This window comes from Corapipo altera, unplaced genomic scaffold (assembly GCF_003945725.1).
Source record: "Corapipo altera isolate COAL_440 unplaced genomic scaffold, ASM394572v1 1, whole genome shotgun sequence".
NCBI classification, from domain to species: Eukaryota; Metazoa; Chordata; class Aves; order Passeriformes; family Pipridae; genus Corapipo; species Corapipo altera.
This window is the reverse complement of record NW_020884873.1, coordinates 18,087,101-18,112,007: the sequence shown is the minus strand read 5'-3', so window position 1 is coordinate 18,112,007 and position 24,907 is coordinate 18,087,101. Positions and strand designations below refer to the sequence as shown.

At 42.9% G+C, this 24,907-nt stretch overlaps 1 protein-coding gene across 8 annotated transcripts in view; it reads left to right on the top strand.

Annotated features, from left to right (window-relative positions):
• The window catches only part of TCF20 (transcription factor 20), a 130,942-nt gene that overhangs the window by 80,916 nt on the left and 25,119 nt on the right, over nt 1-24,907 (top strand). For all 8 annotated transcript variants that reach the window (XR_003531086.1, XM_027664382.1, XM_027664408.1 and 5 more), the window contains one exon: nt 2,940-8,564. Coding sequence is in view for 7 of the 8 variants with exons in the window: in XM_027664382.1 (XP_027520183.1) it covers nt 2,976-8,564 (5,589 nt within the window). In the remaining variant the exon portion in view is untranslated. The remainder of the gene's footprint in view (nt 1-2,939; nt 8,565-24,907) is intronic.

The window sequence follows — 24,907 nt, the reverse complement described above, 5'->3', positions numbered from 1 at the left end:
ACTCCTGTTATTAATGAAATGTGTTTTCTCTTTTCTTTTTGGCAGCAACTGTGCTGATTATGTTACTCAAGTTAAGCTCCTTGTGAGATGTTCCAAACAAGTGTTGTCCTGATGAAAACTTTGTATTTGTTTGTCAGGGTAAATTCCAGGATCGGGGGGAAAAAAATAAAATTGAAGGAGAAAAATATATTCTCTCTGTTTTGAGTTAGCATATATAACTTCTGGACTAAATAAATGTTACATGACTCATGAGATACTGGAGGATAAGAATTTGTGCCTTAGGTTGACCTTTACCGTGTCTTTGTTCCTAAAGGTATTTTACAGCATCTTGTGCTGTTTCTGTTTATTATATAATTAAATTTATCCTTTATTAATAGTGAGGAAGTCTTAAGAATGTTTTCTAGCATCATTAGCTGCTACATTTCCAAACTAACATGTTTTCAAGCCTTTTAGTAGTGTTATAGAAGAATGAATATCATCAGTGATTAAAATTTTTGTATGATGTAATGCAAAAGAGGGAGATCTTGTTCAGACTATGCAAAGTGAGCTTTATTAAAGTCATATTTAAAATTGAGTCTTAGATTATGTGGGAGACTGAGCCTGTGAGAGGATGGCAATGTTGCTTTCATGAAAAGAGGGTGCAAAGCACATGATAGCCAGGGCGTGCACGCAGCCTCCACAGCACGTGAATGTTGCTGATTGCAGAGCTCCAAACTGTTTATCTAGAGAAGCTGCTTTCTAACATCTGCCAGTTACAGTAGATGTTCTTTTACCTTTAGCCTGATAACTTTCTTCTATTTCTATGCATGTGTTCTTTTCTGCCTTTTCTTCTCCCCTCATTTTTCACCTTAACAGCAAGTCATACAAAAAGGAAGAAAGAAGCTTGCATTAGGTATCTTAGGTATCCCAATTTTAGTCCTGTCTCAATAGGGTGGAGCTTCAAACTGATGAAACATCAAAAGGAGTGATTCAGAAAAAGGAGGGGTTTATCCATAATAAGCCCAAACTGGACAGATTGGCACAGTGTGGCATTCATAGAAGTGTTATTCATGTGATGTATATAGTCTTTAAAATGCTAAAAAAGTGGAAGTTCAGCAGAACAGCAGATCTGTCTCTCTTACAATATGACACTTAAAATACAAGATTAAAACAGCAGTAAAGTTGACTTCCTAGAAGGGGAGAGACAGAATTTGAAGTATTAACAATTTGACAGTTCCCTTTTGATTCTCATAATATTATTATGTACATCAAGCTGCGTGAACTGAGGCTGCAACACAAAGATGCCTTTGAGTTAGAAGAGGGGGGCTGCGGAGACATGCAGTGTAGTGGTGTAGTTTTGTGCCTGTGTGTTCTGTAGCCTGCATGCACAGATAGCAGAAACCCAGATGAAAGATCCTAGTGGTAGAGTTAGAGCCTTCTATAGATAACATATATGTGAAGAAAAAAAAAATAACCTTGAGAGGCATATGGGAATAGAGCATGATGCCAGACACTGCCTGCACCTCATTTGTATGCCCGTATTCTTGTGACTCTGGTGATCTACTTGAAGAAAACTTAAGTGCAAAACTAGGCTTTAATTCTCAGTGGGTTCAGTTGACTGTGGCAAGCACAAAACATGGCTGAATGAGAAAATATAATGCAGGCAAGTCTTCAGGAAGTGTCCCGTCTGAGGAGTCAGGGTTCTGTTTCCTGAAAAAGTGTGAGCATTGTCTTAAGATTAATTTAAAGGAAGAAGTCTCTCCAGGTGGGTTTATCAGTTTTGTTTTCAGGAAGAGAAAACCACAAGGTGTTTCAGAAATGAAATGCTTTTGTAAAATGCTAATTCATTTTATTTGTTTGTTTGTTTGCTTATTTATTAATGGCAGTGTACATGTGTATTCTTGTTCATTACCATACTTTTCTTAATGCATCTAGTGATGTGTTGGGCTTTTATAGAGGGACTAGCCAGAGTCCCCAGAGAATTTTGCAGCTGTGGTCTGGTCCTTGAGGGTGAGTCATGATTCCACATAATAGATTGAAATACATAGGAGAGCCTTCCTGGAGTGCGTTTACTTACGAGTTGATAATGTAAATGTAGATGATCATACGTGATATTCCAAAATATGTATTCTGACTGACAAATGTTTTCAGTAAAGTTTCATTCAAGGTAATGTAAAATCCTAAGGGATGAAGTTGTAGACTATTTTGCTCTAACAGAGTGGACTTGTTCCAAGTTTCTATCTTTTAAAGCAAAAGAAGATGGGGTGGGAAATGCAATGTGTTCTCTTGCTGTGTTGGTTTTCACCTAAGATTGTCACTGGAGTATTCGGGAACTGAGCACTGAGTATGCTGGTGCCAGTTCTTTCACAGGTTCCCATAGCTCCTTTCATCGGGATATCTTAGTTTGAGCTTTGGTCAATTGTATCTTGAGTGTTTGCTAATAGAGATCTTTCCCAGCATGAAACATGAGCCTTGGATGTCATTCCTGTGGTAAATCCAAGTGTCGTTTGAGAGCGTTGCAGGGTTCTCGTTGCATCTTTAAACATGGTGGCAAAGTACTTGATTACTTCCAGTATTACCCATAGTGAATACCCGAAGGGTAAGGATTGCTCTCCTTTGCTTTGCAAATTTGTTGGAAGTTTCTCTCTTCAGGGGCACGTAAACACACTCAGTTAGTAAATGACTTTAGGGAAATATTAATTAATGCTGAAAATGCACTCCAACCGGTAATAGGCTACTGGCCTGTATTTTTTTGAAAATTAGTGATTCCTCTTACTTGCACTACCTAGAATGTTGGCAGATTGCAAGAAGAGGGGTTGAACATTAATGTACCAGAAAGTAGGAGACAAATACTAAATTTTAATTACTGTTAAACAGTGAAATTAAGCAGAGGTACTGGTGTGACTGGGAAATGTAGATCTTATACGTTTTTTTTCCCCTCTCTTTTTCTCCCCATTTAGGAGGGCTTTTGAGCTGCTGCTCTGCTGCTGAACAGCATGCAGTCCTTTCGGGAGCAAAGTAGTTATCACGGAAACCAGCAGAGCTACCCGCAGGAAGTGCACGGTTCATCCCGACTGGAAGAGTTCAGCCCTCGCCAGCAGGCCCAGATGTTCCAGAGCTTTGGAGGAGGTGCTGGTAGTGGACGTCGTGGAGCAACAGGAGCCTCTACAGCGATGCCTGGTGAGAGCTCTGGCCATCAGAGCTACCAAGGTTTCAGAAAAGAAGCAGGAGAGTTTTACTACATGGCTGCCAACAAAGATCCAGTGGTGTCAGGAGGGCAGCAGCCACCTCAGCGCAGGCCTTCTGGACCAGTACAGAGCTATGGGCCCCCTCAAGGGAGTAGCTTTGGGAGTCAGTATGGGAATGAGGGACATGTGGGCCAGTTTCAAACACAGCATTCAACCCTTGGGGGTGTATCCCACTACCAACAAGATTATACTGGTCCTTTTTCGCCGGGGAGTGCCCAGTATCAGCAGCAGGCTTCTAGCCAGCAGCAGCAGGTGCAGCAGCTGAGACAGCAGATCTATCAGTCTCATCAGCCTTTACCCCAGGCTTCCAGCCAGTCTGCTTCTAGCACCTCGCACTTGCAGCCAATGCAGCGTCCATCCACCTTGCCTTCCTCTGCTTCTGGCTACCAGTTACGAGTGGGTCAGTTCAGCCAACACTATCAACCACCTTCGTCATCCTCCTCCTCCTCTTTCCCCTCCCCACAGCGTTTTGGCCAGTCAGGACAGAATTACGACGGAAGCTACAACGTGAATTCTGGGTCGCAGTATGAAGGCCATGCTGTGGGTTCCAATGCACAGGCCTATGGGACCCAGTCAAACTACAGCTTTCAGACTCAACCGATGAAAAGCTTTGAGCAGTCTAAGCTGCCCCAAAGTGGGCAGCAGGGGCAGCAGCAACAGCACCCACCTCAGCACGTAATGCAGTATTCAAACGCTGCCACCAAGCTCTCTCTTCAAAGCCAAGTAGGACAGTACAGCCAGACTGAAGTTCCTGTAAGGTCACCAATGCAGTTCCACCAAAACTTCAGTCCAATCTCTAATCCATCTCCTGCTGCATCTGTGGTTCAGTCTCCAAGCTGCAGCTCTACCCCTTCTCCACTCATGCCAGGTGGAGAAAATCTCCAGTGTGGGCAAGGCAACATGTCCATGGGTTCTAGAAACCGAATCCTGCAGATGATGCCTCAGCTTAGTCCTACACCATCTATGATGCCAAGCCCCAATGCTCATGCAGGTGGATTCAAGGGGTTTGGGCTGGAAGGACTGCAGGAAAAAAGGCTCACAGATCCAGGGCTGAGCAGCCTGAGTGCTCTGAGTTCTCAAGTGGCCAATCTACCCAACACGGTCCAGCACATGTTGCTGTCAGATGCCTTGGCACCTCAGAAAAAAAGTTCCAAAAGATCATCCTCTTCAAAGAAAGCCGACAGCTGCACCAACTCAGAAGGCTCCTCCCAGGCAGAGGAGCAACTCAAGTCTCCCATGGCAGAGTCCCTTGACGGTGGCTGTTCTAGCAGTTCAGAGGATCACGGGGAAAGGGTGAGGCAGCTGAGTGGCCAGAGCACCAGCTCAGACACCACTTACAAAGGGGGTAATTTAGAGAGACCCAACTCCTCACCAGCACAAGGCTCTCAGAATGAGCCATCAAAACTCAGCAGCAGCCCTGCAGCTAGGGAAGATGTGGCCTCCCCTGATGGGAAGGAAGCTGTAGTGGCTGTGGAAAATGCCCCAAAAGTGAATGAAAAGGCAGTTGGGGTGATTGTCTCCCGGGAAGCCATGACAGGAAGAGTAGAAAAGTCAAGTGGACAAGATAAACCTCCACAAGATGATGCTTCCACAGCCACTCAGGCACCAGCTAGTGCTAGTGGAACAAAAGAAGCCGGGCATGCAGGGACACAGCCAGAAACTCAAGTAGGAAGTAAAGGGAGCAAAAGTGGAGATAACACTAGCCATAATGGGGAGGGGAACAGCCAGCCTGGTCATGCAGTTGTCGGGCCAAATTTTCCTGCAAGAACAGAATCTTCCAAGTCTCCTGGCAGTTTAAGATACAGCTACAAGGATAATATAGCAGCTGGTATACAGAGAAATATCGGTGGCTTTCCACAGTATCCTTCTGGTCAGGAAAAGGGGGATTTTCCGGGGCACAGTGAGCGCAAAGGCCGGAACGAGAAGTTTCCTAGCCTCCTACAGGAGGTTTTACAGGGGTACCACCATCATCCAGACAGAAGGTATTCTAGGAACACACAGGAGCATTCTGGGATGGCTGGGAGTTTGGAGGGAGCCATGAGGCCCAATGTTTTAATTAGTCAAACCAATGAATTGACCAATAGAGGCCTCTTAAACAAAAGCATGGGGTCTCTCCTGGAGGGCCCTCACTGGGGTCCCTGGGACAGGAAGTCTGGCAGTGCAGCTCCAGACATGAAGCAGATAAATTTAGCTGATTACCCTATTGCTAGAAAGTTCGATGTGGAGTCTCAGTCTTCTGCCCATGAAGGGGGGGCACTCTCAGAGAGGAGATCAGTGATCTGTGACATATCTCCATTAAGGCAACTTGTAAGAGATCCTGGCCCTCACCCCATGGGGCACATGGGTCCTGAGGCCAGGAGCGGAAGGAGTGAACGTCTTGCCCCTGGCTTGAGCCAGTCAGTAATACTCCCTGGTGGTTTAGTATCCATGGAAACAAAGATGAAAGCTCACAGTGGGCAAATAAAGGAAGAAGATTTTGAACAGTCAAAGAGCTCTGCTAGTCTCAATAATAAAAAAACAGGAGACCACTGTCATCCTGCTGGTATCAAGCACGAATCTTTCCGAGGCAATGCCAGCCCTGGAGCTGCAGTCTCCGATGCTGCTCCAGATTACATTCCCCAGCAGGACAGCAGATCGACACACATGAGACGAGCACCTGGCAGAACTGGAAGGGGTAAATCACCCTCTCAATATCAGGATCTTGCTGATAAGCTGAAAATGTCTCCAGGCAGAAGCAGAGGCCCAGGGACAGATCTACATCATATGAACCCACACATGACACTGTCTGAAAGAGTTAGCAGAGGTTCCTTACATTCTGTGTACCCTCAGAATTCAGAAGGCCCTTCTCTGGCTTCAGCATATCACACAAATGCCAGGCCTCATGCTTTTGGTGACCCCAACCAGAGTTTGAATTCCCAGTATCATTACAAGAGACAGATATACCAGCAACAGCAAGAAGAATACAAAGATTGGGCAAGCAGCACTGCTCAGGGTGTGATTGCTGCAGCTCAGCACAGGCAGGAAGGGGCACGGAAGAGCCCAAGACAACAGCAGTTTCTGGAAAGAGTAAGGAGTCCTTTAAAAAATGACAAGGATGGAATGATGTACCTTCAAGGTAGCTCCTACCATGACACGGGAAGCCAGGAAGTTGGGCGCTGTGTTATGGGGAGTGATGGTACTCAGAGCAAATGCACCGAACTGAAACACGGCAACCAGAAGTTGCAGCATCACGAATCTGGTTGGGACCTCTCTCGGCAAACTTCTCCTGCCAAAAGCAGCGGCCCTCTTGGAGCAGCCAACCAAAAAAGATTTTGCCCTCAAGAAAGCGATGGGCATCGACGAGAGGAATCTGCAGATTTGCCCAAGCCTAGCAATGCTATGCTCAGGCTCCCTGGCCAGGAAGACCAGTCTCCTCAAAATCCATTAATTATGAGGAGGAGAGTCCGTTCTTTCATCTCACCTATCCCTACCAAAAGACAACCACATGATATGAAGAACAGTGGCAGTGAAGATAAAGGGCGACTGATGCCTTCAGCAAAAGAAGGAGCTGATAAAACATACAACTCCTATGCCCATTCATCTCAAAGCCAAGATACTGGCAAGTCAGTTGCAAAGGGAGATTCCTTCAAGGACCTGCCCAGTCCTGATAATAGGAATTGTCCTGCTGTTTCCCTCACAAGCCCAGCTAAGACCAAAATACTGCCCCCAAGAAAGGGGCGAGGATTAAAACTGGAAGCTATTGTTCAAAAAATTACATCTCCCAATATCAGGAGAAGTGTTTCTACCAACAGTGCTGAAACTGGTCCAGATACTGTCACTCTTGATGACATCCTGTCCCTTAAGAGTGGACCTGAAGGAGGAAATGCGGCTGGACATGGACCAGAGGCTGAGAAGAGAAAAGGAGAGATGTCAGATCAAGTGGGGCCAGCAAGCCAGGATACAACTGGTGAAAAAACTCTTCCAAGATCTTCAGAAGAGTGGCAAAGCAGTGAGGATGATAAAAACAAAAAAGAGGTCCCTGAAGCTGCGAGTGTTGGTAAAGAAGGAGCAGGATCCAGTGCAGCACCACCACCTTCTCAGAAGTCAGGTGGTCAAGGAAGGTCTGATGGATCTGTAAGTGGAGCTGGAACTCTGACCTTTTCTGACCCAAAAGCAATTTCCCCTTCCAGTGTGTTTATTTCTGAACCAAATCCAAAGTCTGAGGAAAAAGATGGAGATGTGACAAACATTTCACCCAAGCCAGATGGTTTCCCTCCAAAGGGATATTTCCCCTCTGGAAAGAAAAAGGGGAGGCCAATTGGGAGCGTGAACAAGCAGAAGAAGCAGCAACAGCAGCAACAGCAGCTGCCCCCACCCCCACCACCCCCACCAGTACCGGCACAGTCTGCAGAGGGGGTGAGTGCTGGTGAGCCAAAGCCCAAGAGGCAAAGGAGGGAGAGGCGAAAACCTGCAGCACAGCCACGGAAGCGGAAGCCTAGACGAGCTGCTCCCATTGTGGAGCCTCAAGAACCAGAGATCAAGCTTAAATACGCTACCCAGTCTGTAGATAAAACTGACTCCAAGAATAAGTCCTTTTTCCCTTATATTCATGTGGTAAACAAGTGTGAATTAGGCGCTGTGTGCACAATCATAAATGCGGAGGAAGAGGAGCAGAACAAATTGGTGAGGGGTCGGAAAGGACAGAGGTCTTCAACACCCCCTCCTAGCAATGCGGAGAGCAAAGTGCTGCCCACCTCAACTTTCATGCTGCAAGGCCCTGTAGTAACAGAGTCTTCTGTCTTAGGGCATCTGGTTTGCTGCCTGTGTGGCAAATGGGCCAGCTATCGTAACATGGGTGACCTCTTTGGTCCTTTCTACCCCCAGGATTACGCAGCTACCTTGCCCAAGAACCCACCTCCAAAGAGGGCCACAGAAATGCAGAGCAAGGTCAAGGTACGGCACAAAAGTGCTTCTAATGGTTCCAAGACAGATACGGAAGAGGAGGAGGAACAGCAACAACAGAAGGAACAAAGAAGCCTCGCTGCTCATCCCCGCTTTAAGAGGCGGCACCGCTCTGAGGACTGTAGCGGAGCCTCTCGGTCACTTTCAAGGGGAGCTTCTTGTAAAAAAGCAACCACTGACGGTGGCAGTGGTGGTGAAAAGACTCCTTTGGACTCAAAACCCTCTATGCCCACTTCAGAAGGTGGCACTGAGCTGGAGTTACAAATTCCTGAACTACCTCTTGACAGCAATGAATTTTGGGTCCACGAGGGTTGTATTCTCTGGGCCAATGGGATCTACCTGGTCTGTGGCAGGCTCTATGGGCTGCAGGAAGCTGTGGAGATTGCAAGAGAGATGGTGAGTACCTGACCTTGCTATACAAAATTATTTTCTTTCATTTGCAATATATATACACCATTTGGAATACCATTTTTCCTTGCTCTTCTCTCATGTCCGAAACAATCTTTTTTTTTTTTTAATCCTAAATAAATCTCTTGTGATGTCCTTTCAATGGCTTCCTTTAGATCTCTGGCACACCTCATCAGACAGATTTTTTGGACATCAAAAAGCTGGATGCTCATTACCTAGTGAGAGTTCTGCATGTCCAAAGGCTTTCTCGTGGCTGCAGTGATCTTTTTTCCACTCCTTATTCTATCCTGGTAGATATTTAATATTCTCTAGGGCTCTTCTTGGAGTCATACACTGAAAGGACAAGTGGCAGCAGAAACAAATTGCAGCAAAGAAAATTCCAGTTCAGTTAGGCAAAAAGTTTCAGTGGTCAGACATTGGTTTGAGGGAGGAGAAATGACAGAAAAGATGTGGAATTTCCTGGTTTTGGAGATGCACAAATTTGACTAGGCAAGGCCCTAAGCAACACACTTTACATCTGAAGTTGGATCTAGCTTCAAAGTTGGCTCTGCTTTCAGCAGGGGTCCCTTCCAATGTCGGTTACTCTGCACCTGTAATACATATTACACAACTGTAGGAGAATTTACAGCCCTTACAAAGTAAGGTGAAATGTGGGTGGGTTTAGTACTGATGAATTCAGTATTGATTATATCATGAACGATACTGATAACTGACCAGAGTGTGAGTATACAGTGAGTGAGAAGATGTAGGTAAAATTTAAGCAGGCACAAAGAAAGAACTTTGTTCACAACCACCTAGTTGTGGATGGAGCCGCTCACTGTTCTCGATTTCCTGAGGCAGAAGCTGATGCTTTAAAACCACGGTTGGGTGGCGTGCTTTGCCATCATCAGTATCCTCCATCCTTTTATTTATGGTTATCTTTTCCGTATTGTGCTCTGTCCTGGGTCAGACCACGGAAGAGACAGGGGGACTACTTTTTCCTGTGGCCTTGAGATTCTTCCTTTTCTGAACAGTGTTGGGATCCAGTTTTTATCTTCTTTCCTCTGTCTTGTTACATACAGCATGCTTGCTTCCTCCCCATGAGCTTTTTTCCTCTTCAAGTTTGATTCCTGGCTTGTTCTGAATGTTCTTTGACAGTAATTACATGCTTCTTTGCCCTAACTTGATTTGGCTTGTATTCTTGTTTCTAGCCTCTCATTAAACATAGTCGGTTAATTTCATTTGGTTTTCATCGAGCCATGTCTGCGTGCTTGTTCTGATCCAACTGCTGAATTTCTTATCTCTGGTAATTGCAAGGCTTCTTTCAGAATCTCCACCACCATTTGCATTCTGCTTGCAATGTGGCCGTGCTTTCATATGTCTTGTAGTTCACCAGTATTTTGAATTTGGATCTCTCCAGCCTGATTTTCTCTTTTTATTGTTTTTAGGGTATGTCTTTCATTTATGATTCTAGTTTTCCCAATAGCAAATGCCTTGTCTGCAGGTTCTTGAACTGCTTGAGTTGCCCTTCAGAGATCCTTCTTGTGTTCCTGTACCTGCAAAGGACATAAGCCCAGCAGAAACATACTGTGCTGAGAGGCTCTAATCCAACTTGTTACATAGTAGCCCGTTATCCACATTTTTCTATGGGTTTTGCATGTTGTTTGACATCTACTTCTTTCTCTGCATGGGATCTTGATGACTTTATGATTGAATACATTTTGGCCTACCCTTTATCACTTTCTTCCAACTGTTGCAATCATCTTCTCACAAGAAGAATATTTTTTCTTCTTCTTAACCCTTATGGCACCATACAAGAGCATCTCCTTATTTTCCTTGAACTTTGTGTTCTTTTTCTCTACTTCTGCCCTTTAATCACTTGCTCAACTCCTGTCTTTTCTTTTCCTTCACAATACCTGTAGACATGTTTCTCATTTTTTTCAAAAAAGAAGTGTACAAAATGCCTGTAGCCTCTCTTGCTTTTGCAACTGCCTCTTAATTTCCTTTCTCTTTTTTCATCTCAAAATTCTTTGAGTGCATTGTCCAGGCTCTTGTCCTCCATTGTGGCTTCAATTGTGCTCTACTACAGTTGTAATCAGTGTTTACGGTGATCCCTTCCCAGCTAAGGTTCAGATCCAGTACTTCATTTTCCTTTTTTCTGTCAACTACATCGTCACTATCAGCTATGCTGCTTTTGGAGTGTTGTTCCACTTTTGTTTTCCATCTGTGTCTTCTTTTGATTACCTCCTTGCTTTCCACTGTGTTTTGCTGAAGGTGTTCATTACTTCAGGCTTTTTCTGTGGGGTTCACTGAAGTTTTGCTTGTTCTTTCCTTCCCTTTATCCTGAAATACCATGCTTTTGAGTAGCTTTTGGTAATTCAACCACTTTCTTCCAGAGCCTTGTAGAGCTTCCGTTTTTGCTCCAGATTCATGTTCTTCTGGCACAAACTTAAAAATTGTTATTTAATTCATAGAGAGTTCTCAGACTCTCACTTTAAAATATGGCTTTTAATCTACATCATACTTCATCCATTGTCGGCCATCTTTTTCTGATTTTCATGTCACTCAAATTCACAATCTCGTTTGATTTTAAAATTATTTCTTCCTAACCCTTCTTACTTTTTGTGTATGAGAAGTAATATGTAGCCTTTTAATGTTCTCCATTGTTCTATCTAGGTCCATTTTTAACCTAGTTATAAGACTGAACTTTCAGAGTTAGAGACCATTATCTTGTGTGTGCACTTTGTTTTGTTATAGAATCAAAAAATGGCTTGAGTTGGAAGGGACCTTAAAGATCAACCCCCTTGCTATGGGCAGGGACACCTCCCACTAGGGCAGGTTGCTCAGAGCTCTCTCCAACCTGGCCTTGAATACTTTCCAGAGCATCCACAACTACTCTGGTGCCTCACCACCATCATAGTAAAGAATTTCTTCCTAATATCTAATCTAAACCTCTTTCAATTTGAAACCCCTTGTCCTGTCACTACATGCTCTTGTAAAAACTCTCTCCATCTTTCGTGTAGACTCCCTTCAGGTACTGGAAGGCCACAATTAGGTCACTCCAAAGCCTTCTCTTTTTCAGGCTGTACAATTCCAATTCTCTCAGCCTCTCTTCATAGCAGAGGTGCTCCATCCCTTTAATCATTCTGGTGACCCTCCTCTGGACTTGCTCCAACAGGTCCATGTCCTTCCTGTGCTGGGACCCCAGAGCTGGAGGCAGCACTGCAGGTGGGATCTCACCAGAGCAGAGGAGAGAGGCAGAACCCCCTCCCCTGACCTGCTGCCCAGGCTGCTTCTGGTGCAGCCCAGGATACACTTGGCTTTCTGGGCTGTGAGCTCACATTGCTGGGTCATGTCCAGCCTCTCATCCACCAGCACCCCCAAGTCCTTGGGCTGCTCTCGATCTGTTCATCCCAGAGTCTTCATCAATAGTGGGGTTTCCCCCACCCAGGTGGGCCCACTTTCTGAGCTTGCCCAGATCCCTCTGGATGGCATCCCATCCTTCAGGTGTGTCACTGCACCACTCAGCTTGGTGTCATCTGCAAACTTGCTGAGGGTGCACTCGATCCCTCTGTCACTAATGAAGATATTAAATAATACTGGTCCCATACGGACCCCTGAGGGACATCACTGGTCACTGCTGCCCATTGGGACTCTGAGCCATGGACCATTATCCTTTGGATGTGACCATCCAACCAATTCCTAATCCACCTAAGAGTCCACCTATCGAATCCATCTCTCTCCAGTTTAGAGAGAAGGGTGTTGTGGGGGAATGTGTCAAAGGCTTTGCAGAAGTCCAGAGAAATTACTTCTGTAGCCCTTCCCTTATCCACTGATGTAATCACTCCATCATAGAAAGCCACTAGGCTGGTCAGGCAGGATTTTCCCTTGTGGAGCCGTGCCGAATCACCTCCCTGTCCTCCATGTGCCTTAGCATAGCTTCTAGGAGAATCTGTTCCATGATCTTCCCAGGTGCAGAGGGGAGGCTGACAGGTTGGTAGTTCTCCAAGTCCCCATTTCTACCCTTTTTAAAGATGTGTTTCCCTTTTGCCGGTCACCTGGGACTTCACCTGACTGCCATGACTTTTCAAATATCATGGAGAGTAGCTTGGCAACTACATCAGCAAATTCTTTCAGGAATCTGGGATGCATCTGAACCAGGTCCCATAGAGGTTCTGCACAGTCAGGTTCCTCAGGCGGTCATGAACCTGATCTTCTCTTACAGAGTAGGAGGGACTTTGCTCCCCCAGTCCTCATCCTGTCATCCATCCACTTAAGGGGTGTGGGAAGGGAGGTTGCCATTGAAGACTGAGGCAAAAAACTTAAGCACCTCAGCCTTCTCCTCGTCTGTTGTTATCTGTTCACCAGGATTGGTTATCAGAGGGGGTACAACCAGCAGTTCCCTACTCAGCCAGACCAGTTTCTTGCCTTCCTTGCCTGATTTCTTGCTGCTGGGGATTGCTAGTTCTTGTACTCTATGAAAGACTTCCTTAAAGATCTGACAGCTCATTTTCACTCCCTTGTCCCTGAGGGCAGTCTCTTAAGGGATCCTATTGACTATCTCCTTGAAAAGCTGGAAGTTTGCTTTCCTGAAGTTCAGGGACCTAACTTTACTCCTTCAGTCCCCCGGGACTGCAAACTCCACCAGTGCATAATCACTGCAGCCAAGGCTGCCTCCAATCTTGACATCCTCAGTTAGTTTGCTTCCACTGTTGACCATCAAATTTGATACCGTGTCCTGTCTGGTAGGGCTCTATCACCTGGCTCAAGAAGTTATTCTCCATGCATTCCAGGAGTCTCCTGCATTGCCTACAGCTTGCTGTGCTACTTTTCCAGCAGATGTCTGTGTGGTGGAAGTCCCCCAGCAGGAAGAGCCTGCAAGCACGATGTCTCCTGGAGTTGGAGCAGGGAGGCTTTGTCAATAGGCTCCCCTTGATCAGGTGGCCTGTAGTAGACTCCAACCACGAGGTTCCCTTTGTTGCCTCAGTCTCTAATTTTTACCCACAGGCTTTCAATATGCTCATGGCTGTTCAGAGACAGCTCTTCACAGTTAGTTCTCCTTTTCATGTAGAGGGCAACCCCTCCACCTCTTCCTTTCCTATCTCTTCGGAACAGCTCATAGCCATTGATATTCACACTCCAGTCATGGGATTTGTTTCACCAAGTTTCACCTTTCTAGAGAAACACCCCTTAATTCCTTTGAGCTATTTCCCTGCTGTTTCTCTGTTGGCTTCTGTTACCTCAGGAGTCCCTGACTCATCTCTGTAAGACTGCAAGTGTGATCCAGTGTGGCCAACGCATTTCAGTCGCTGGCAGAGCACCCTCATTAGCACCCTGTCCTGTAACCTTTGCATCTCATCCCACACCTTGCAAGAGACGAGCTTGATACTGTCTCCGTCCCCAGTCACAGCGTTTAAAGCTCTCTGTTTTGTCTCATGCATTACATCCATAAGAGTAATCCATTTACCTCTGTGACAAATAATGGAAAAGGTTTACTGCTAGCATTATTTTCTCCTTAACTGTTTTATCCTATTGTAGCAAACTATTGTGCTGGGTTCTCCTCTGGAAGCAGCATATCCTCCCCCTTTCAGTTAGACGAGGATTACGTGCAGCACCAGGATGGCCATGGGGATATTCAAAGCTGTACCTGCTGGAAGCCATCCCCAGGCAGTGGAAAGGCTCCCTTGAGCCCAAGACTCTTGACCTGCTGCCTGAGGAAAGCCTTCTGGCTCACACAACTGATTTCTTATGCTTGCTGCATATGGTTTTTCTTTACCTCTTCCGTGCTTTGCCAGTGCATTTTCTTTTTTTCCCCTCAGACATGCAGTTCGATACTTTGTCGTGGAAAAGCAGATGTGCAAACTATGTAGCTACTTGCTAGCAGGAGAGTGTAGACCTATGTGTGCACCAGCATACAGGAATCTAGCCCTTAGATTTGGTCTATGGGTAAGGAAGGACAGTAGTGTATGGCGTATGAGGGGTCATGAGCCTGGAAATGAATAATTCATGTACGTTACTCATTCTGTGCAAATTAAATACTGCCGTAACTAAAAATTACGTAAACTGTCTGTAGTACCCACAAAGGGTAAATATGCACCAAATTTAAACTGTATCTGTACCATTAAGTGAGTTGAAATATTTTCTTTAGAGATCTGGCTCTACTGCTGTTGTTTACACAACATTTTAGTATAGAAATAGCAAACTCAAACTTCTAGTTACAGGCCATTGATGTAGAGGTAGTGACATAAGTAACCCGTCCTGTGTTTCTTCTTCTCATACAAGCTCACCTGTTTTTTCTCACTCATTATAGCCTTTTTACAAAAGACTTGTTTCTCGTTTGCTTTCCAGAATCAGAAAATATTTTTTCTTGCTAAATTGTTTTCTGTTTCTTTTTTGAATAAGTGTCTGTGTCTTACTGCAGTATTTTTGAGAACAGCCCCATAGTCAGTCTCAAGAAAGGATTAGAACATATGTGAAGTTGCTCAAAGATGAAATTGTACCAGATGCTTTAGAAGAATTTGAGATGAGAAGGTATTACCAAACTGTGAAGTGGCTCTCCTGATCTTTGAGCTTTCCTCGTAGTCTCTTTTCACCTTGGACTGAAAACTGTTGGGAGTGTGTTATCTTCTAAGCAGCAATCCAAGTAGTTTCCAAAGTGCTAGAATCTACCTTTCTTGAAGGCCAAAAGGCGTTCCTCTTACTCTGGCCTCTCTAAAAGGCTTTTTGGTTCTGAGAATGTGAATAGCTGATCAGAATAATTGGGCTGCTTCGGATGCAGAATGACTTCATCCTTCTCCTTAGTTTGAGGCTTAAATGAGATACCCTGGCAGATGTTAATAGTTTGCTAAACCATAGTAGGGGTGCTAACTGGCTGCCTTGGAGTTAGACATTTTTTGTTCCAAGGCTAATGAAATCTTGAACTGAAAAAAAGCTGTATCCCTAGTGCTGGGTGATCCTGTTGCCTATAAAATGCTTTCTTTCAGCTGCTGAAGGTGGCCAGACAGTTTCCTATCTTGTTTATTTTCTCCTTGATTTTCTACTGATGAGGAGCTCACTTTCGTGGAAGTTGGAGTATTGGTTAGCTTTGAAACTGGCAAAATTATGGGGACACTTTGGTAATTGTCAGCAGATTTAATGTTCAAAAGAATTGATGGGTCTTTATTCTCAGTGTTAAATATAAGAAGCTGTAAGTGAAGAACAATGCAGAGAACATTCTTTGTGTTAGGTTGAATCCAAGATAGTTCTGCTGTTGTTTTCTAAAAAGCTGTTCACTAGGAGGTGGTGTGCTGTTCCTTAATTTTTTTTTTTTTTATAAAACATGTTTTTTTTCCAAGGCAGAGACTCTGGCCTAGTACACATATTACTTCTGGTTGGTGTTTTTGGGGGAGTTTCTTGTTTGTTTGGATTTTTTTTCTTCTCCTCCCGCACCCTTGTCAGAATTGACCTTGCTGAAGGTAAATGTAGCTCTTGTTCCTGCTAAGAGTGCTCTGTGAAAAAAAAGCTTGTTTATCCCACTTTTAAAGATCTCTTTTAAAAGGTCTAAAAAATGTAATGCTTTTCTCTTCAACCTCTGCATCATTCACAGCTTGAGAAATCTTTTAATCCTTTTACATGGAGAGAAGTCCTTGGGACCTGTTTCCTTTGTTGCTTCTTTTTGAAAACATCGTCTTGGGTTTCAGTCAGGTGAACTTCAGAGTAGCAAATGGTGAAGGGTAAAATCTGCCTGTGATTACAATATAACAGAAGGAGATTCTGGGCTTTCTCTCACCGATCTGGAACTTTGTCCATCCAGCTCTTCATGAATTATCTTGCAAAGCCCCCTGCTTACCTGAAGTGGAGCAATCTGTCTACTTTAGGACTGTTACCAGGCTTGTTTTGAAGGTCTGACCTCGGTGAAAGTTCTTAAAAAACATATATGGTCTTACAGGAGTTGAGAACCTAAATTCATGTATCCCTGCAGTGGCAGCCTTCTGGCTCATGTTGAGTGCATCTTTGTTAGTTGTAGGGTTAGAAGTAGGTTTGCATATGCTATCCACATCTCACAGAGAACAGCTGGTTTCACACAGGAAGGTTTTTCTTTACCACTTAAGATACGGTGGCAGGTCAACTGTCAGGAGTCTTATCTGTGGAACTCTGTGCCATAGAGAAAATAAGGATTGCCTTTCTATAATATTTTGTTTACTCTGTTGCTTTCACAGAACCATTTTCTTTTGTTTGCCTCTACCATTCTGGACCCTAGCTGCAAAGTGGGTAAAGAAAGGTGCCTAGAGGGATTACTAGGAATTAAGCTATTTATATTCTCAAATTTGGGAAATCAAAACCTAACGAGAATGCTCCCACGCTCTGTAAGTAATTGCTTATAAAAGGTTCCTAGCTGCGTAGCTAATCAAATGCCTAAGCCAGGGAATCAGTGTGAACTGGGAAAATTGTGGAAGGTTAGCTACCTTTGGCAAAACAAAGCAAAACAGTTTCTAGCCCCAGAAACCTGCGTAGTGTAGCACCATACGAGGATAAAGGTGTCAGTTTATTCTGAATGCCTCATTTGGCACAGGTGGATTTTGTTATCCCTAAGCCAGACCAGGAGGGAGTTGCTGTCATGAGGAGTGATCCTACTTTATCCTCTTTGCAAGCTGCTTGTTTCCACTGTTTCACTCGTGCTAGATCTACCAACTGTGCATTTGCACAGTGGGTTGATTTTTAGCCAGCTAATCCATCAGAAGACTAGCTTGGGGTGGGGGGATCTTTGTGCCAGATCAGCCGTCTGACTCCGCTTACCCTCTGAACCATGTTTGCTACATCTGAGAGGGCCTTTCCACGGTAATTATAACCATTAGTGCAAGTTAGCTGTCACACAAAATTGTGCCCAGGTGACACCAACACTTGAAAGTGTTTTAGGCCTACAGTACTACTGTTTCATAGTGCTGGGAGATGAATGTCAAGCTTTTATTCATCATCCCTCTCTTTAAAGAAGAAAAATGTGCAGAACATGGTATTTTTTTTTTTCTTTTTTTTTCTTCCCCCTGCCACCTGCAAAAAACCCCTAACTTAAGTTCTGTATCAGGTAAGGGCTCAGCTGAAATAACCTGCTGCTTCAAAGGTGACATGGCTGACAAACACAGGAAGGAACACCTGTGTTTCTTACACCCAGGTCTGTACTAGTAGGGAGACAATTCCAGAGTAGGAAGAGGTGACACTGCAGATTATTAAGTTTTCACTGTGGGGGCAGGGAAACCAGTGATGAATTTAAAATCTGCCTGTTAGCAGTGGTTAGAAAAAGAGGTGTTTTGAGAGAGTCGTCTGCTTGTTTTTGTCTCTGGCAACAGCATTTAGTATGCTTTAACCCCTCAGATGAGAACTGCCACAGAATCTTGAGGCACTTTTTACAATTGTCCCTAAACTGGCTGAATTCCTGTTTTTCACTGACAGAGTGTGCCCAAATACCTGGTAGTCTGAGCTGGAAATGCTCACAGTCTAGTGTATTCGTTTTCATTCCTCAGGAAATGGCAGCATCTTTAATATTCTTCTGCAGTGTTACAAAAATAAGGAAGCATGAAATTATGGGTGGAGAAGAAATTCTGAAAGACAGGCTGAATAATGAACTTCAGATTTGGTTTTCTCAGAAAGGCATTACCATCTGCTGCGCTACCGAAGCTCTGTGCTGTCATGACTCCTGGTCTATAAGAGTGTGCTGCCACAGAGATGAGAACCTGGTTGTATCTCAGTTCACTGCCTTCCTCTGATGGGGACCTAGAAGTGTGAATCACTAGTGCTACAGCAATTGGTAGCTCACAGGAGCACTGTGGATTGGTATCGTGAGCCTTAAATGCTAACGAGGTGAGCAGGTGGAATCCACATGTACATTTCTGATGCAAATATTTCAATGTCTTAAATGATTGGAAGGCAGGAATTACATTTGTGAAATGAAGTTGGTTTTCTTTGACTTTGTTGTGAATAGAAGGCAGGTAAATCTGGTGCAGTGTATTGGTGATCATGGATTGTAGGTGTCAAGAAGCACATTTTAGCACATCTTAGTTGAGGTCTCAACCATAAAGGTGATACTAGTAAGAGGAAAGACTCCAGTATCGACCCTTTTGTATGGAGACAAGAGAGAAGATGAAGTGTAGGCAGGGAAGTAATTTCTGTTCATCTTTACTAGCAGACTCCTTTGTCATTGGTGTATCCCAAAATATAAGCATTTTTTCTGTGCTTGTATGTGGTTTTATATTTTACTACTTGTCTTGCATGTGGAGTGAAGAAAGCAGAAAATAGATTTACTGACAATAGGGCGTTGGGAAAGAATTAAATGTTTACCCACTTCTATTAGTTGTAGCCAGGAGCACTGGAAACTTGTATGTAAAAAAAGCAGCTTGCTTGTCCCACAGTTGTGGCCTTTCTGTAAAGCATCAGGGATCCTCATAATCTATGTACAATTCTCATTTAAAAATACATTTAAATAACTTAATTTCAAAGAAGCTCTTCCAAACGTGAATGGGGCCTCCTCTGTGCAGGAGATTTCTAAACAAAGCTTTAGAGCTTTTTGACTGGCCATCCTCAAGCACAATCTTTTTTGGTAAGATTTAAGTTGCCTGTTATTGTAGAGGTGCCAAACTCTTGCTAAATTCTCAATACTGAGTGGGTACAATCCATTTGTATGTCATTTTAGCTTGAATCTTTCTAAGCTGTGCTGCTAAAAAGGTTGTTAAGATTCCCCAAAATTTTGGAGGAGAGTTGTTGTGCTGTTGGTATTTTGTTTTGCTAACTTAAGCTGAACCAATTTTCTTCAACTTAGACTAATTCCAGATGTTTGTCACTTGAGCTGTATTCCCTTACCTTCATTAGAATAATGCTACTAACAAATAAGTTTATTCTACTCCATACCACTGAGTTTAAAATTATCTATATTTGATTACAACTAGGCAAAAATGCAGACTTAAAAATATTTTTCCTGATTTTTGGGAAAAAAAAAGTTATTTCCTTTTTTTATCTTTCATCTTTCATATTCAGTTTGATAAGAGGTTAATTTCTGACGGTAAGAATTCATGACTTTCTTTTATATAATATGGGTTATTGGAATTGCATTCTGTCTTTTGTAAGACCTTTTTAAATAAAAAAACTTCACAGTTTTTCCATTTCATTCTTAAAATAAGCATTATCCTGAATCCTTTGATCAGGGAATAAGCAAAAATAATATGTCAACTATAATAGTAGTGTGCTACCATTCATAATAAAGGAAAGCTCTCCAAACACTGCAATGCAAACCGAGTTCATAAAAAGCTATCTAAACATAATGCTTTGTGCAGTAGGCAGACTGGGGTAGGAATGACACAGGCAAAACTGGGACACTTAGTGATGGTGGTGTGAGAATTCCTTAAAATCATGGAATCATTGGATAGTTTGGAGTGGAAGAGACCTTAAAGATCACCTCGTTCCAACCCCCCTGCCATGGGCAGGGACACCTTCCAATAGACCAGGTTGCTTGAAGCCACATCCAGCCTGGTCTGGAACTCTTCCACAAATGGGTCATCCACAATTTCTCTGGACAGCGTTCCAGTACCTCACCCTCACAGTAAAGAATTTCTTTCCAACATCTAATCTAAGTCTCCTTTCTTTAGTTTAAAGCTGTTCCCTCTTGTACCGTCACCACCTACCCATGTAGAAAGTTGCTCTCCGTCATTTTTTATAATTCCATTTTAGGTACTGGAAGGGGCTGTAAGGTCTCCCTGGAACCTTCTCTTCTCCAGGCTGAACAAACCCAGCTCTCTGTCTGTCTTCATAGGAGAGATGCTCCTGTTCTCTGATCATCTTTGTGGCTTTATAGAAAGCAGATTTTAAACTTTTTTCTTTTCAAAAATAAATTTTCATTTGTCTGTCCATTATAAACCTAGTTATATAACCTCAATATATTTTTTAATTAGAGAAATACATTCTGAAAGAGGGTAGATTAATTTCCCTAGATTTAGAAAGATGAGTAAAAATAAAACTGAAGTATGATGAGTATTCGTGTAATAATTTTAGAAACTACAGCAAGATTATAACTAGTTTTTTTTCCTGAAAGAATGTTGCTCTGCAGAGACAAGAAATGGAGAAGAGAGGTTCTTTCTGTGAAGCATATTTTGCCTGAGGTTATGGAAGAAGCCAGGAAAGGAGTTTGAGTTTCCTGAATCTTAAACCCATCTTTTTTTTTAGCTAATCTAAACTATGCTACTCTTACCTTGTTGGGCTCTGAGTAGTTTTTCTTTGTTGTCAAAGGAAATATTTTCCAAACAATTGCATACACTTAGCTGGACTCTGTGTATAGGATAGTCTTCATGGACAGAGCACTTTGGCAAAAAGTTATTAATGAACCTTCATTGTTAAAGATTGGATCCCAGCCAGCTGCTTAGTGATTAAAGTTTAATTGCATGATGATTAGTTTTCATTAGTAAGTAATTAGCATTTAACAGTAGTCTTGTATTGCTAAAACCATGGACAAGCTTAAGTGGCTTGAGCCATGTTGAGGGAGAAGGTCTGTAGCTGGAGATGTGGGCACAGAGCTGTTTAGGGAAAATGGGAATGAGAATTCTGATGTTAGTTGACCTCATCAGCTTCTTCCTGCTGCAGCATTAAGCCAGAAGGACGGATGAGAGTGGGAAATAGAACAGAACAGCCTGGATATAGGGCACAGAGAGTGGCTGTGGATTAGCCCATGTGTAGAGAGTTACCAAACATAATCCTCTTCCTGAAAAGGTCCTTTGAAGTTTTGAGTTGCTCTCGCAGTAATGCTGTTTTTCATAGTCTTGTCCCTTTCCTTGCCACAACTAAAACTCTTTTTTCAGAGTTCCCCCCTGAATTGGTAAAATTCCCATTTTTACTGTGATAGAATTCCTTGATTGCTTTGTGCCACAGCAGGGTAAATTAGGAGAAAGATGAGTGCAGGGCAAGGGCTGGGGGAAGTGAAATGGATGAGGGTAGAGGGAGATAGGAGTATAGCAAAAGGTCAAGGCTTCTTTGCTGTTAAAAGAGCAAAAAGTGTCCCATGTAAACTACTTCTGATTCACTGAGGAATCTGTTGTGAAGGTGAAATAGGGTGATAATTTCATGTAGGCTAAATTAGGGTTGTTAGAAGCCATTCTTCTCATCCACGCCTCTCCTCTGACAGCAACAGTGCTCTGTGACTGAACCAAGTTAGGTAGCTGATCTGGCCAAGAAAATTCCCCCCCACCTCCCAGTTTCCATTTTTATCAAGCTAATTTTTTGGCTGGACTAGCACTCTTGACTTTCCGTGTCAGTACAGATACAGAGAAATGCTGGGCGTAGGAGGGGGCAGCAGGTTGTGCAAGAACGAACTGATGTCTTAAAATGATTTGAAGGTGAGTGGCCTGGTCAAGATCATCGCTTCAGATAGAAAGTTCTTCCAGAATGATATTACTAAGTAGCCAAAGTAGCAAATTCAAAAAAAGGTGCTGTTTTAAAGTTTGTCTAAGATGGTTCTCAAATGTATGTATTTATTTCTGATGGCAAGTACATCCATCTAGTTGTCTAGGCATATGAAAAGGTAGGGTTGTTTTCTTTATTATGATGATTATCCCACAGTTTAGAAGCACTAGGGACTGGATGTGCCCTCCCCTCTGCTGGCCTAATTTGCCAGCTGGAGTAGCCTGAAGCAGACATTTCCCTTCAGTTAAAAAGAGTAGAGTAACTACAGTTTCTTTTGAGAAATTTTAACAGTGCTCAGGGTGTGACTTCAGTGGTGTAGATCTACTTAATCTATCTTCAGACTTGCTGAACTGTTGGTAAGAGGAGACACACCAGTGTAGGACTTGTCATAAAACTCAAGGACTTGGCCAGCCCTGCTCAAGGCACAAAGATGGTTCTGAGGCACACAGCCCACTCAGGGCTCTGCCAGCTGCAGCTGCACTGTTTGTCACCACCTGAGCTACCAGTGGTAAAACAGATTGTGTATGTGTTCCTGAGGCCTGGCTGCACAACTGATTGTAGCATAAATACACTTTGGTCTTATCTCAACCAGCTGATTGTTGTCTTGTGTAGTAAGCTTTCCTTTTGTTTGAGAAAATACTAAAGGTTAATGTTAAAAACTGGTTGAACAGTCTTCACTTACTACTGACTCACCCCCCCACCCCCCCATTTCTAGCTTCTTCCGTGTTTTCTTTTGTGCTTAGGAGACCAAACTCTGCTGTACATCTATTTCCCATGGCTACTCATTTCACAAAATGGTTTTGTTGTTACTTTGCACTAGACTGCTGTTAATTGCAGCTTTTCTTGCACCTCCAACTCTTTTATTCTTACTGAGAACTCATGCTTGCTAAGTTTCAGAAAGTTACTGATGATTAAAGGTGACTGACCAGCTTCATAAAAGACGTACTGCTAGGGGAGGGGAAGGAGGAGGAGGGTGTCTTGGCATGAGTCTCTGAAATGGGGACTTTCTCTAAAGGATACTGCTGCTCAGTGTGAAACTTCAAAGGAAAGTAAAAAAGGTGGGTGGGCATGGGAGGGAAAGGCAAGTTCATGTGCTTGAGTTCAGATCTGAGAGCTGTGAACTTTTCAGACTTCATGCTTGTGCTGTCAAAAATTGACTGCATGGCCTTTGACAAGTCATTTAGTTATTCTGTAAAGCAGGCTTTAAGACCACTTATTTTGTGACATTTGTAGGGTGCTTTGAAAACTGAAAGTACAGTGTATGTTTAAGTTGTCAGTTGTTCTCGGTTAAATTGGAATATTAGGGAGCTGATATGAGGTTTCATGTTTTAGTTGCATAGATGTAATGGGGGGAAGCTAAATTTAAAGTTTGTTCATGTATCACTTAGAATTGGGTCCAAAAAAAATAAAAATGTTTTGTTACATATTCTTTTGCTGTTAGCTTTCTCTTTTCTTGTAGAAAGTTAAAATGATGAAGATACTAACAGCATTGTACTGGTACCATATGTAAATTCCTTATATTGTTAAGTGTGTTCTGGAGGACTAACTCTTCACATTAAATTGAATCACTAAAATTTCAAGGTTGACACAATTCATAACTGGTGCTTTCCAGAAAACCGACATTATTTTATTTTTTAATGTTCATTTTAGGAAATTGTTTAGATTAGAAAAATCCAATACTCACATTATAGGTACATAAAACTCTTTTACAAGGTTTTAACGCAGTCTTAACTCCTATACTTTAATTATTCCTCCCTTGAAGTGTCACATGTTATCATTGGGGAATGTAAGGATTCTTTAGTGATGCCACATGGTACTGTTCTTCTAAGCAGAAACTTTCAGAGGCAGAAACTTTCCCCTTTCCTGGGGAACAGGAGTTGTGAAAAGTTACCAATAAATTCAATTTCCTGGACAAACAGCTTCAAGGATAATGCCAAAAGAAGAATTGTCTGTTCTGAAGCTGTCTAACAAAGAAGACTTTAGTGCTGACTTCCACTTCTGCTTTTGGGCTAGAGCCTCCAGAAGATGAAGGAATAAGGAGTGCAAAGAGGGTGTGTTTATGTAGAGTAAAAGGAAAAATAAAACAAAAATGCCTATATCCTCCTATTTCTGCCTCAGGTGAAAAAAAAGATTGAAATTTCTCTTAGATCTTTCACCGTGACTTATTTCTAGCAATCTATAGCTCATCCTAGTCCTTTTTTCTTAGTATAGATTGATCTAGATTTATAAAACTGAAGGGGTGGCTTGCAAATGGATAATGTTTTTGCCTTTACCGTGATTCAGCAGTGTTCTGAGCCCAGAAGATCTTCATTAGTCCTCTTTCCCTTCGGATCTGGGGAGAACCACATCTAATCCTTAGCTGGAGGAAGTTCTTCTCCTAGGAGAACCACATTAAGTCTGTCCTTTAAAGAGACTACTGACTACCTCAGCTGCTTTGTAATATCCAGCTGGAATGCCATCCAGTCTTGAACTGCTGCTATTTATATTTTCTGCCTCTTCTAAAGTGCTGCTAGCTCATACAATGTTTTCCTGTGTTGTGTGTCTGGCAAGCCTACAAATCCTACATATTCTTGAATAAATTCAGTTTACAATTCATGAAAGTACCTATTATTGCAATGGGCAGTTTAAGTAGCACATATATCATTATGGTTTGTAGGGTTTTTTCCTGATGATTATTGAATAGTGAAGGAACATACTCTTGTCTAAACCCATCCAGATTTCTGGCCAGCAGACATTATTTTACATAGAGCACCTCTATATCTGAGGACATTTCATCAATATGTTTTAATAATTTCTCTAGTTTTCCTCTACTGTGATTGATTATTTATTGCTATGGTTCATGAGCTTGTTTGTTGTTCTTTTTAAAACACTGATATGTGACTTGGTAGCTTATCACTAAAAAGAGGTGTCCTGACTCAAAGGCATTTCTCCTTCCA